Genomic DNA, 15,243 nt, shown 5'->3' with positions numbered 1-15,243 from the left:
GGGTGAAACCACAATATCAGTCATACAGACAGCAGGACAGCCAGGCAATGTGCATTATTTAAAAGGAAATAAACAGGTTAGCCTCCATATCCCGCTCACCTTGGCTTTGTCTCATCTATAATTTAAAAAGGACAACTGCAACAAGAGATATGGAGGCTGCAAAACGCATTTTCCCTTTAAACAATACCATTTGCTTTGCTATACAGCTGATCTGTTTGGTTGCAGTAATGACTGAATCACACCAGAAACAAGCATCAGATAATCTTGTCAGAAGTGACAATGTCAGAAACACCTGATATGCTGCATGCTTGTTTAGGGTCAATAACTAAAAAAGGATTACAGGCAGAGGATAAGCAGGATAGCCAAGAAACTGGTATTGCTTAAAGGGAACCTAAACTGAGGATATGGATTGTTTCTTTTAAAATAATACCAGTTGCCTACCTCTCCGGATGATCCTGTATCTCTAATACTGTTAGCCACAGCCCCTCAACAAGCATGCAGATCAGGTGCTCTGACTGAAGTAAGACTGGATTAGCTGCATGCTCATTTCAGGTGTGTGATTCAGACACTACTGCAGCCAAAGATCAGCAGGACTGCCAGGCAACTGGTATTGTTTAAAAGGAAACATCCATGTCCCTCGTTTCCCTTTAAAAGCAAGTGAGTGAGCTCAGCTACTTACTGTGAGGACAGCTGGGGCAGGTGGCTGGCTTCTGCTGGTGGACGAGGAGGCATGAGGCTGGCTTCTGCTGCTGGGAGGCAAAGGATGGCAGAATGGAGGGAAGTAGGCTGTGAGCGCTCCACGCCAGACTAGATCAGCTGATACCCATGCACAGTAGGAAGTACTACTCAAAGCTCCCGCCTTTTCACATCAAATCCACGCCCCCTGCCAGTGATTGGTCAGGGGCGGGGTTTCGTGTGACAGGCTCAGCCTCAGCCCATAAGGATAGCTGCAGGCTGAGCTAGATGATGATGATGATGATGATGATGATGATGATGTAAGCGCCAAACCCGGCCCACAACACATTGCCAACCGTTAATTAACAAACTTTCTATAAATAGTGTTACTTTTTATGTGTGGGATTTCTGTATGAATCGCTGCAATGCCCATAAATATGCCTGCAGACAAGACAGTCCCGCCCCTCAGCCCTGCTAAACAAATCACCGCAGCCTAGCCTCAGCCTTTGTCCCTCCCATTGGCCAATGATGTCGCCAGTTTCTTTTTCCCTCCGTATTGGCCCCGCCCCAACATGTGGTAATCTCCTGCAAGCAGCCAGAGAGAATGGAAGGGCGAGTGTGTGAAACAGGAGGATGTTATGTGAGTGACTGGAGTGTGCATGCCGGTGTTGTGTCTGATCACGCTGCCACGCATGCTCAGTATCAAAATCGTGTAGAATTACACTGCATCACATGTCCCCTGGAGGCTTAGCACATGCGCAGATGCAGTATTTTTAAGCTGCCCCTGAGCTCCACAGGCTGGCTGCATAGTGCTTCCTGTATTGTGCTTCCTGTCGTGTTGTATTGGCTGGCTGCAGAGTACTTTCTGTGTGGTGGAGGAGGTCACTGGTGACTGGAATGATGGCTGCAGCGCTGTTTCTTGGGATAAATCCTACAGACTGGACTGTAGCTTTTTAGAAATGTTGCTGGCAGCTTCCGCGTTAAAGAGAACCAGAGCTGAAAAACAAATAGATTTATACATACCTGAGGCTTCCTCCAGCTCCATAACCCTGGATCACTCCCACGCCGCCGACCTCCGCTGCCTCTGTCCGCCGGTACCGGGTCCCGTACTTTCGGCCAGTCGACGCAAGCGCAGTGCGCTCCCTCCGTACTACGCAGGAGCACGCGTACAAATTTGGAGGGAGCCCCTGCGCATGCATACTACTGGTTGCGTCCGGCGGAAGTGACGAGACCCGGTACCGGCGATAGAGGCAGTGGAGGACGGCGGCGTGGGAGCGATCCAGGCTTATGGAGCTAGAGGAAGCCCCAGGTATGTATGAAATCTTTTTCCATTTTTTTAGCTAACCCTCGTCTCTGGTTCCCTTTAAGTACATGTGATGCAATGATTTCCTCAGGGAAGGAGCCGTCCAGTCTGGCTGTGCTGGGGGTGCCCTCTGCATCACTTCAGCAATATAGACCACACAACGTGAGTACTGTGTACTGTGCCTGTCAGTCACTGTGGTGGTCTTACTGACATTCACCATCATAACCCTCCCCCCCCCCCCCCCGCCCCATCCCTCCCAGCCTGTCATCAAACACAATTACTGACACATGGATACTATATCCTGCCTAATGTGAGCACTATGTGTACTATGCATGTCTGTCACTGTTGTGGTCTTACTGACATTTACCATCATAACCATGCCCCCCCCCCCCCCCCCGACCCATCCCTCCCAGCCTGTCGTCAAACATAGTTTCTGACATATGGAGACACCTCTGTACCCGTCTGATGTACATCATTACTGACGGTCCTTGTGTACCTCTGTCATCTTATACTCTGGCTGGCACATGTAGACCCCTCTATCTTTTTTATCATACAGCATTACTAACACATCAGTCACATCACAGTATCCCTAATTTGCCAGATGTAGCCACCACTGTGCCCCTTATGTGCCAGAAGCAGTCACCGCTGTGCCCCTTATGTGCCAGCAGCAGCCACCCTGGTGCCCCTTATGTGCCAGCAGCAGCCACCTCAGTGCCCCTAATGTGCCAGCAGCAGCCACCCCAGTGCCCCTAATGTGCCAGCATCAGCCACCCCAGTGCCCCTAATGTGCCAGCAGCAGCCACCCCAGTGCCCCTAATGTGCCAGCAGCAGCAGCCACCACTGTGTCACTACTATGCCAGCAGCAGCCACCACTGTATCATTACTGTGCCAGCATCAGCCATCCCAGTGCCCCTAATGTGATAGCAGCAGCCACCGCTGTGTCACTACTATGCCAGCAGCAGCCACCGCTGTGCCCCTAATGTGCCAGCACCAGCCACCGCTGTGCCCCTAATGTGCCAGCAGCAGCCACCACTGTGTCACTACTGTGCCAGCAGCAGCTGCACTACTGCACCTGCACAGAACACTCTAGACTACGTGAGTGCGATGGCGAGGTGGGCATTTACTTAAGCCAATGGGAACCGGGGGTTAAGGGTGGCCACTGACGATCCAATCTTTTTCATCCAATCTTACCAAATCTATGTAGTAGAAGAATAAACTGAGTGATTATACTTGAACAGATACTATGGACAGGCCCTTCTATTACATAGAAATGGTAAGATTGGATGGTTAGTGGCCACCCTAAAATACAAAGCCGGATACTTACTCCAGGAGAGGAAAGGCTCTGGGACCTAATGAGCTTTCCCTCTCCTCTTCCGGTCCTCTCGTTCAGGAGACAGCTCCTCCATTCATTCAAATCCCCTGCTGCGCGGGACTTCAGAAGTCTTCAGGAGCCGAGTCCTCCCGAAGACAGGCGGCTTCAAACTGCGCACACACGAGTGCGCGAGTGGCCACTCGCGCATGCGCAGTGTAGAGAGGCCCATCTTCAAGAGCACTCGGGCTCCCAAAGACTTTTTGAAGGCTCCGTTCCAAACAAAAATGCAGCATGCAGTACTGATTAAAAATCGCAAATCGGAATTGCATGTAAAACCACATCAAAATCGCAATCGCATATAGTGTGCAAGAGGCCAGAGCCAAAAAGATGAGAAACTGAGGGAGATGGCATGTACGATGAGCTGTCCAGATGCCCACCACTCTCCCGTTCTCCTCCTTTGCCTGATAATGCCGGAGCCAGGCAGCACCACGCCTACGCGAGTACATTTGACTTAGACTTGGGCGCAGGATACAGCGGTATATGGCTGATCCTGCTTCTGCACAAGTCCGGGCCGTTTTAATTACTATTCCCCCTCCAGGCCGCCATGGATAGTGGGGGAATGAAATAATTCGGCTTCCAGCAATTGCGGGAGGCTGAATTATTGTTTTTTTTAAGCAACTTTGGATCCGTCCTCTGACGGAGCCAATATTACTCACTGAGCGCCGCTATAGACTTATTCCCAATACAGTCTATGGCGGCGCTGGCTGCGCCCAAATCTAGCAGCACTGAAAAGCACTGCTCTGGCCCACGCTGGACCGGCTGCGTACACCCGACAGCACTCGAACCCAATTGGGAACTCTCTGCACATGACGTCAAGATGACATCATGTGCAGTGTACTCCTGGCCGCAATTGCGTGCTGTGTGATGCGCACAGGTGGGCCAGGGTAGGTGCGGTGTTGCCCATCTTCAGCGAGCCGCGGGGAACGTAGCAGGCAAAGAAGGGGAATGGGGGAGGCAGTGCTATCATGAAAGCTCATTGTACATGCCTGTCCCCCCACATTTCTAATAAGCGAGTCTGCTCTGGTATCCTTTATGGTGATTTGCTCTTGGAATTCACCCTGACTGCACGGAAAACAATACTTTACTCTGTGACTGGGAACATACTTAAACTCCATGGTAACAGGTCATCGGGACTAGGGCAGCACGATTTTAGGGAAAAATCGAAATTGCAATTTTTCTCTCAGAAATTGCAATTTCGATTTTCCCCCGATTTTTTTTCAAATGCTGGGGGGGGGGGGCCGCACTGCCCGGTCCGCTGACTGTAATACTTTGCTTCTGGCCCCGCTGTGCGCGGATTGGCCAGAAGCAGTGAATATGTATGAGTGTTAATGAGCGGGGGGGGGGGGGGGTCGGATCCACTCGAGCAAGCGGCCGGGCACATACAGCATTACCAATCACTGGCTAGGGATGGAATGACGGCAGCGGTGGGCGGAGCTGTATGCTCTGTTTTAAACCGAAAAACCGTGCAGCCCTAATCGGGACAGATAGTGTCAAGACAATATATACGATGTGTACAGAGGCGTATCTAGAGGGGTGCAGGCATGGCTGCCCCCTCATTCCATGTGTCCCACTACCACAATGGGGGATGCCTCTCAAGCATTTGTACCTGCTCTTATGCTGAAGGAAATCTCTCATTACTTATACGGGGGAGGGGGGGGGGGGGGGGCTACTTATACTGGGAGACATGTCTCACTACATATATTGGCAGGGGGCTACTAATTATATAGGGGGTACCTGTCACTGCCTATATTTGGGAACTGCTTATACTAGGGGGAAACCTGTCACCACTTATATTAAAGAAGGCTACTTGTACTGGGGAGACACCTCTAACTACACACACTGGGAGGGCAACCTAAGCTGGGGGCTACCTATACTGGGTTAACTACCTCTGGCTACCTAAACTAGGGTGCTAGCTCTGGTTACTTATAGTGTGGGGGCTACTTATACTGGGGGGGGGGGGAAAGTAAGATTGCACGAAAATAAGCTGTTATTATGGGGCAAGGTGGTAAAACTGGGGAGGGGCGCAATTTAAGTGTTTGCCATAGGCGCTATTTTACCCAGATACGCCCCTGGATGTGTAAAATGTTGGCGCTATATAAATACTAAATAACGATAATATATCCCAACTAAAAAGTGTCTTTGCTCCTGGTAGTTAGGTCACATAAAAAAAAAACTGCAGTGACTGTATTAATGTGGAAACTGAAAAGCAGCTAGACGGCTGATTAGATTCCACTCTCAGTATTCTAATCAAGCACTTCTGACTGCTGTCTGCCCTGCAAATTAACCTAAAGCCTCATCTACACGCGTAGATGAGGCTGCGATTGGCGGCTCGATTAGCCGCCGGATTGCCTCTTCCGCGTCCCCACTCACCTGCGCCGGATTCGATACCCGCTCATCCCCGCGCCGCCCCGCTTATCTTCCGCTCGATTCCCTGCCATTGTCCCCTCGCGGGGAACGAGTAGGGAATCTGCGGTAGCAAGATCCGACCTGTCGGATCTTATCAACCGAGCCGCCGATGCGGCTCGATTGATAAGCTACATCGCCACCTCATCTATGCGTGTAGATGAGGCTAAAGGCCCATACACACGTCGGATTTGCGCGAACGACGGGTCGTTTGAACGTTCCGTCGTTCGCACGTTTCCGCATGAAATCCGGCGTGTGTACAGACTATCGTTCGGGAGATAAGACTGGTTACCAACGATCCGCCGGGCGGATCGCTGGTAACCAGTCTTATCTCCCGAACGATAGTCTGTACACACGCCGGATTTCATGCGGGAACGTCGCGAACGACGGAACGTTCAAACGACCCGTCGTTCGCGCAAATCCGACGTGTGTATGGGCCTTTACAGTCCTATCCTCCTGTCAGTAATCTCCTACAATCAGCCACCTTCAGCGCATTACAATAGACCCCATTCACAGCACGGAAGTGCTGCTGAATTAATTACCATTGGAGGGCAGCTCTGCAGAAGCAAAGTCTGAGCTGTGCTATGTCTGATTGTGCTGCCTTCTCTTTGTGGAATGAGGAAGCGATCTCCAAAGAATGAGGAAGTCATGTCTGCCATGGAGGGCAGCTTTGAGGCAGCGTAATCAGACATTACACCTCTACTGGTCGACTCGCTACCAACTTTGCCTTTCATTAGCTATACGCATGCGCACTCCAACACACTTCCGTGTGTGTTAGGAAACCCTTCCCTAAGGAAACGTGATCCCCTGCAGTAGTTCCGCTAACAACTCAGAGCTCCCGCATTCAAACCATGTCTGTTACCCCGGGCGCAGGGAGGGGAGAGCTTTCTATTAGCTGCGTAGAAAACTCAGCCTGCGACGCTAATTACGAAGGGGCTGGAGGCTTTAGTTTTGTGGTCGGAACACATGGCGGAAGTGACGTGTGAGGGACGTTCCCGGCCTGCCTTGCGCTTGAGCGGGTTGTGTAGTGTGTGATGCGGTAATGGTGTACCTGCTTTATAGAGGTGTCGGCATCCTTGTCAAGTCCTTGGTCGGGCTCGGCTGTCCTCAGGCTACAAGGTGCCACCAGTCTCTACCTCTTCCCCCCCCCCTTGTTTATTAGCTGCAAAGCGGGACTACAAGTTCCAGCATGGGTGTTATGGGCTAGGGCAAAGCTTGCTGAAACTGTTGGGTGGTGGGGATGAGAAAACAGTGTTATTGCTTTTTATGCCGCATAAAAGGAATCTGAAGCAGGAATATGGAGTCTCATATATATAATATTCAGGCTAGTTTTACACTTACTGCCTTGTACTCTATGTTTTATTTATTGTATCTATAAAGCGCCAACATATTACGCAGCCGTGGACTTTAATTAAGGTTACAGACAATATTTAGGGATGACATACAGCAATAAGACTATATAGGGAAACATGAAAACCAGATTACGCAGCACAGTATGAGTACAAGATAATGCTTAGTCAGTCACTGGATGGGAGCATGGAGTTAATGCCACTCGAGTTCACTCAAATCCATAGGATGGGTGTACAGTAATGGTGTGTAGTGAAATTTTTTGCAACTCAACTAATAATCCCCCTGGAGGGAACAACCCCCCTACTAGCTCAATGCAAAAAATTACAGGCGTGTTAACAGAGAGAAGCCACGCCTACGCAGTCATACACTGTCCTCTATTTCAAGTTGCAAAATATAATGGGTTGCAAAATTTTTCATTACAGGTGCATGAACAGAGGGAGAGGTAGGAACATGGAACGTAGGGGACCAGAGTTCTGGGTTTAGAGCATTAGTCATGTGGGGGTAGTCTAGAGTGAAAAGGCGAGTTATGAGGGCCTTCTTGAAGATGTTGAAGGATGTGGAGACACTAATGGGTGTGTGTGTGTGGGGGGGGGGGGGGGTAGGACATTTCATAGTAATGTAGCAGCTCTTGAGAAGTCTAGGAGGCGTGCATGGGATTGGGTGATGCTTGGGGCAGTCAGACAAAGTTCATTGAAGGCGTGGAATGAACGTCTAGGTGTGTATTTCTGGGTAAGATTGGAAATGTTGGTTGGGCAGGTTTTTGTGGACAAATTTGTAGGCCAGACCCAGTATCTTGAATCTGATTCTGAACTGTATAGGACGCCAGTGGAGGGATTCACAGAAGGGGGCCGCTGTGGTGGAGCGATGGGAGGAGTGGATAATTCTGGCTGCTGCATTAATGATGGACTTCAGCAGGGCAATCGGGTCATAGGGAGACCAGACAGAAGGGTGTTGTAGTAGTCAAAGCAGGAAATTATGAGGGCATGCATTAGGAGTTTGGTGGTGACAGAGGTCAGGAAAGGGCAGATGTTACAGAGGTGGAAGTTGCAGGACTTTGTGAGGCTTTGGATGTGGGGGGTGAAGGAGAGTGCAGAGTCCAGGGTGACACCCAGACAGCGGGTTTGAGTGGTCGGGCGAATGGTAGTGTGGTTAACAGTGACATTTACATCTGGGAGTGTCAGGAATGGAGGGTGTGGGAAGATCATAAATTCTGTTTTGTCCAGGTTTAGTTTCAGGAACCTAGCAGTAATCCAGGAGGAGATGGCTGATAGGCAGGCGAATCCCTATCCCGCAGCTTGGGCAATGTAAATCTGTGGGGATGCAGTTCCACTTCTGTCCCCTGTGCCTCCTTTGACTCCAGTGCCCCACTCTGTGCCTCTTTGTCCCCGTCTGTGCCTCGCTGTCTGCCTCTGTTCCCCTCTATGCCTTTCTGTCAACAGCCTTGCAGAGCTCCCCTGCAGCAGAAGCAGTGCTGAACTCACCATCTAGCACTGAATGTCTATCCACTCTGCCTCCTGCACTCTATAGTGCGCAGCATCTCTTCCTGTATCTCACATGGCATGCAGGAAGAGATACCAGGCACAAGAGCAATCACGTGGCAGAGAGAAGAGAGCGCACAGAGCTGGACTCAGTTCTGCTGCTGGTGACACATTCTAGTACATAGGGGCAGTGTGAAGTTGCTTCTGGATTTCGTGTTAAATATGGGGGGGTTTTTTGTTTTCTTTTTTCCGGTGTCCTGGGAGCTCCTGGACAACCCACCAAGCCTGTTGTGAATCTAACTTTAGTGGTGCAGTCCGTTTTGCATACATTTTTATGCATGCATCAGTGAGATGATCAAAACACTGTAGGTAGCTTCCATTGAACACTGATGGAACAACACTGGCCAAAGCTAGTGTGTGAACACTGCCATTGATCTCCCATGTCCGCATTTTTCTTGGTGTTCCCCTGTCTTTCACACAGAGACTGGGACAAAATTGAAATTCCAGCATTGTGAATCTAGCTGTAGGAACGACACATGTTCAGCGAGGTACTAATCAGGGATGCTCACCGAGGTTAATCACGACTGATTACTCGTGATTCAAATAAGGGTTAATTGCTGCAGGTGCAGGGCTGGATGTGGAGGGGTTAATTACCCATAATGCCGCCGTTGTAATGTCTGATTGTGCTGCCCAGATGCTCCCTTCCACACAGAGTAGCACGCATGCTCAGTGTGAAGTTAATTATGCTGCTGGTGGTAAAATACTAAATATCTCCGCTTCCACACATCCTACACTCTCCAAATTTTCAGGGTGGGGAGGAGACATCGCAAACGACCTCTATGCCAAATTGCAGCTCCCGTGCCCTTCTGGTTCACGAATAATCAGTTGTGAATAACCTCGGAGATAATCCCTGGTACTAATTAATCATTTTTGTAGCTTGGTATTCTGAGAAATGGTTCTCACTGCACTCATTTGTATATTATGATAACTGGGATGATCAAAGCCTGAGGCTAGATTCACAGTGGGACGTTGTGGTTTGATGCCACGTTAAAGTCGCACCGCAAGCTTACAACGCAACACGCCCAAAAAGTGGCAACGCAGCGTTACCGTCGCATACAGCAGATACAGTAATAAATACAGGCAATGAAAAGTATGCTTCCAAGTCATTACTGAGCATGTGCAAACAGTCCAACGCAGCTAATAACGTGTATAACGCACTGCATGCAGTACTTTTACTTAACGTGCAGCGTTAGACACCAACGCAACGTGTGCACTGTGAACAGGGCATTGATTTTTCATTGCAGTGAGTTATTCTGCGTTAAATGCTGTTTTAACGTGCGACTTTAACGTCCCACTGTGAACTTAGCCTCATTGTAGGTATAAAGACTTTCCTAGTAATCCACAGACAGTAATGGAGTTGGTATTTATTTGTGCAAAAATCCTTAGAGGACAACCGAGGTGAAAATAAACTGATGAGAAAAACAATTGTATCTGCCCTCCTTCTCCTAAAAACGACTTTTTTAGATATCCCACGATTTTATTTTATATTTAAATCTACTTTGTAAGTTTTTATTGTTTCATTGTCTCTGCTCCATGACACCTTCATTGAAGTATGCCAGAGCTCACATCTATGAATTGACTTTTTAAAATCTCTTTTCTGCTCTCAGAAGCCATTTACTGGCAAAAAAGTGTTTTATGGCTGTAATTACTTATCAGTGAGGGTTATGCTATAGTCCAGTGATGGCTAACCTTGGCACTCCAGCTGTGACAAAACTACAAATCCCATCATGCCTCTGCCTCCCCGAGTAATGCTCAGAGCTGTAAGAGTATTGCAATGCCTCATGGGACTTGTAGTTCCACCACAGCTGGAGTGCCAAGGTTAGCCATCACTGTTATAGTCTGACCCGGACAGAAACTGTCACTTGCATACCTGATGTTTAACTTTTTCAGGCAGAGAAAGAAAAAAAGGAACACCGCATAGTTATGTGTGTTTGACACTATACATACACATGTCTATCTCATCCTGTCATATGTCACCTCGGTTGTCCTTTAACCTGTTAAAGGCCTCAATTCACTAAGCTCATCTCCTGTCTTTAATAACGTTTCTAGAGTGGTCACCATGGTGATGAGGCATGTCGTATTCCGGAAACATTTTACCTCAGGCAAACCTAAAGTTAACTCTTCTGTCTTTAAGTTTACTCTTCTGTCTTTAAGTTAACTCTTCAATCCTTAAAATAACTCCAGAAATCTAACGTTAAAGACAATTAACTGTGTGTGAAAATAACTACAGAGGAGGTAACTTAAGGAATGAAGAGATGAGATAACTCTCTCACTGTGCCGTGGTAAGTGTTCTCTTGCCTTATTATCTCCAGCATGATCTTAATGAATTGTGGCCTAATGCTGCATACACACTTGAGATAAAAGTCTTTGGAAAAGGCAAGATCACAGACCAATTTTACCCCATTCCATGTAGTATGAGAGCCATACTCTACACAGTCTATTCTATGGAGCTGAACTCCCCATCAGATAAAATCTTTGCTAGATGCTGCACACAAAGATGCTGTACACATTCAAAAGATCATTATCTGCAAAAGATCTCTTCCTGCAATAGATCCATTCCTGCAAAATGCATTCATAGTCTGAGATCTGCAGATCTCATACACACCTTGTTTAACAGACTTCATCTGCATATCTGGCAATCATCTGCAGATCTGAAAATCCATCCTGGTGGATCTGATCTGCAGATGATTGCCTGTTAAACAAGGTGTGTATGAGGATCTGCAGATATCATAGACTATGAATGCATTTTGCGGGAATGGATCTATTGCAGGAAGAGATCTTTTGCAGATAATGATCTTTTGAATGTGTACAGGCATCTTTGTGTGCAGCATCTTGCAAAGAGTTTTATCTGATGGGGAGTGCAGCTCCATAGAATAGACTGTGTAGAGTATGGCTCTCGTACTACATGTAATGGGGTAAAATTGGTCTGTGATCTTGTCTTTACCAAAGACTTTTATCTCAAGTGTGTATGAAGCATTAGTCACTAAACTGCGTTTAGCAGAATAACATGCGTAAAGTCTTACCTCAGGATGAGTAGAGCAGAATGCAATACATTACATGCCATGCATTATGCCCTACTCCTCTTACGTTAGACTTTACGCACTTTATTCTGCTTACCACAGTATAGTGAATATGCCCCTTTATCAGGAGCCCAGTCACCAGCCGCCTCTTGCAATAAAAATAGTAATTGCTATAGAATGAAATCTTATGCAATCCAAGCAACATCCCCACCTCCAGAGCCTTCTACCAGTGTTAACCAGTGTTAGCTTCAGAAGCCTATGTCCATGCAGGAAGGGCAACATTTGTGCTTACTGATTACTGGTATATGCAGTACCACCCAAAATTATTCAGATCTCTGGCAAATTCTGACTCAAAGTAACTTCAACCAGCAAGTAATTTTTTGACTGGAAATGACATAGGTGTCTTCCAAAAGATATTGTACAAGTCATTATTGTGGAAAGAAACCATTTCTCAGCTCTTATTTATATTTGAGCAAAAAGTGGCCAATCCAAAATTATTCATACCCTTCACAAACTGTCACAGACTGTGGGAAAATCCAAAGTTCTATACCATTCCAAATAGTCCAAGCATCCTAGTTACCCTGATTAATTGGGAACAGCTGTTTTAGGCTGCTTACACACAGGGACGTACAGCAATGTAACACAATTGGGCTGTTCACACTGCCCACGTTGCATTACATGTAACGCTGCACGTTCTTCCGAAAGTGCAGCATGCTACGGTGTTACAGCGGCTTAAGCCGCGTTAGACTGTTTGCACATGCTCAGTCATGTTGGGGAGGAGCGGAGAGCGGCCAGGAACATGGCTAATATTCACTGCATGTTGTGACCTACAGTGTTTACTTCCTGGTGCGGCCGCTCTGTGCAGCGATTGGCCGGCGGGACCACGTGATGCCGCATGCGTCCAAACGTACGCATCACGGACGCCAGAGTGAGCTGCACAACGCGGCTCTCTCTGACGTCAACATCGAAGAGCACCAGGCCTTGCGTTAGGTGCACGTTATGCGACCTTAACGTAGCACCTAATGCAACGTCTTGGTGTGCAAGTAGCCTTAATCAACTCAACATGCGAAAAACAGCAGCTCTTTGCAGTTGGTTTGTGGACAGTCATGGCTAAGCTAGTGCACACCAGAGTGGTTCTGAAGCGTTTTTTAAAACGCTTGGCTAATGAAAGTGAATGGGATGGTGCACACCAGAGCGGCTCGTTTTTTCCACAAACGCAAACTCCCGGGCTGCAGCATTTTTTAGATTTCTGAGGCGTTTCTGCCTCAATGTTCAAGTATAGGAAAGTGGAAAAACGCTAAATCAGAGCGGTTTTCCAGGCGTTTTTGTTACAGAAGCTGTTCAGTAACAGCTTTACTGTAACAGTATGTTTAATCTGCTACACAAAAACGCTCCAAAAAACGCTAGGCATGTTTAGAAAACATGCCTAGAATCGCTCTATCTGCCTCAAAAAACCTCTAGCGTTTTGCGGATCTGCTAGAGGTTTTTGGTGTGCACTGGGCCTCAGACAGGAGCTAAGTGAGGACCTGCGGCTGCGCATTGTGGCTGCTCACAAGTCAGGAAAGGGCTATATGGCCATTTCTGAGGCCTCGTTTCCACTATCGCGAATCCGCATGCGTCTTGCGTATGCGGATTCGCATAGCTAAGTGAATGGGCCTGTTTCCACTTATGCGTCTGCGGGAGCATTTTATTGTGCGGAGAAAATCTGCACGGAACACACTGCAGAATTCGCCTGTGTGTGGAATGCAGGCGAATCGCACACAATGTATTTAATAGGGAAATCACATGCGTTTTCCCCATGCATTTTTTGCAGCGAATTCGCATAGGTACCAATGTAAATTCACACAGGCAGTGACATGGTTAAATTCGCACATACCCTCACCTATGCGAATTCGCGGCAAAAAACGCATGCGGAATCGCATCCGCATGCGATTTCATCCACGGTGGAATCCAGGCGATTCCGCACCGCAGTAGTGGAAACGAATGTTTTCAAGTTCCAGTGGCTACAGTGCAAAGTATTATTAAAAAATACAAGATGTTCCGCACTGTGGTAAATCTCAGAGGACGTGGTCGTAAGCCAAAAGTGACACCTGTGCTGGCCAGGAGGATAGTGAGAGAGATGAAAAAGAATCCATGGATCACCACCAAGACCATCCTGGTGAATCTGGGCTCTGGTGGTGGCAATGTCTCAACAGGTGTAGACCAAGGAGGACACCACTTCTCCAGATAAGGCACACAAAAGCTCGCTTGGCTTTTGCAAATGCTCATCTGGACAAAGAAGAAGACTTCTGGTCTTCTGTGTTATGGTCAGATGAAACAAAATTTTAATTGTTTGGTCACATTGATGTTTCCTTCATTTGGCGTAAAACGGAGAAGCCTTCAACCCAAACACCATACCCACTGTCAAACATGGTGGTGGGAACCTAATGCTTTGGGGGTGTTTTTCAGCCAATGGACCAGGGAACCTAATCGCAGTAAACCGCGCCATGAAAAAAGAGCAATACAAGAGGATTCTCAATGACATCAGGCAGTCTGAAGAGAAACTTGGGCACCAGCGGATATTTCAATGTGACAATGACCCAAAACACAGCAAAAGTGGTGAAGAAATCGTTAGCAGACTACCACATTAACGTTTAGGAGTGGCCCAGACAGAGTCCTGACTTGAATCCAATTGAGAATCTGTGGAGGGAGCTAAAGATCAGGGTGATGGCAAGAAAACCTTCCAGCTTGTAAGATTTGAAGCTCATACCTAAAGTTGAATGGGCAAAAATACCTGTGGAGACATTCAGAAAGCTGGTCTGCAATTATAGGAAATGTTTGATTGCTGTAAAAGCCAATAAAAGGCTTTTCTATTGATTATTGAGAAGGGTATGAATAATTTTGGACTGGACACTTTTTACTCTAATATACCGTAAATACAGTAAATAAAAGCTGAGAAATACATTTCCCACAATAATGCCTCTTGAACATCATCTTATTATCTTTAGGGAGCCACATATGTCATTTCCCATAAAAAAATAACTTGCTGGATGAATAAAAGTAACTTTGTTAAAATTTGCCAGGGGAATGAATAATTATGAGGAGTATTGTACATGTTTTTATATACAGGTCCTTCTCAAAAAATTAGCATATTGTGATAAAGTTCATTAATTTCTGTAATGTACTGATAAACATTACTTTCATATATTTTAGACTCATTACACACAACTGAAGTAGTTCTCAAAAAATTAGCATATCATGAAAAGGTTCTCTAAACGAGCTATTAACCTAATCATCTGAATCAACTAATTAACTCTAAACACCTGCAAAAGATTCCTGAGGCTTTTAAAAACTCCCAGCCTGGTTCATTACTCAAAACGGCAATCATGGGTAAGACTGCCGACCTGACTGCTGTCCAGAAGGCCATCATTGACACCCTCAAGCAAGAGGGTAAGACACAGAAAGAAATTTCTGAATGAATAGGTTGTTCCAATGTGCTCTATCAAGGCACCTCAGTGGGAAGTCTGTGGGAAGGAAAAAGTGTGGCAGAAAACGCTGCACAACAAGAAGAGGTGACCGGACCCTGAGGAAGATTGTGGAGAA

The 15,243-nt window shown here is 47.2% G+C and overlaps 1 protein-coding gene across 1 annotated transcript in view; it reads left to right on the top strand.

Moving 5' to 3' along the window:
• Window positions 1–6,619: 6,619 nt before the first annotated feature.
• The window catches only part of LOC137533827 (transcription factor A, mitochondrial-like), a 46,360-nt gene continuing 37,736 nt past the window's right edge, over window positions 6,620–15,243 (top strand). Inside the window, exon 1 of the mRNA XM_068255079.1 lies at window positions 6,620–6,872. Coding sequence (XP_068111180.1) covers window positions 6,796–6,872 — 77 coding nt within the window. The 5' untranslated portion in view covers window positions 6,620–6,795. The remainder of the gene's footprint in view (window positions 6,873–15,243) is intronic.

Source organism: Hyperolius riggenbachi, chromosome 10, assembly GCF_040937935.1.
Source record: "Hyperolius riggenbachi isolate aHypRig1 chromosome 10, aHypRig1.pri, whole genome shotgun sequence".
NCBI lineage: Eukaryota > Metazoa > Chordata > Amphibia > Anura > Hyperoliidae > Hyperolius > Hyperolius riggenbachi.
This window is presented reverse-complemented; position numbering and strand designations above follow the sequence as displayed.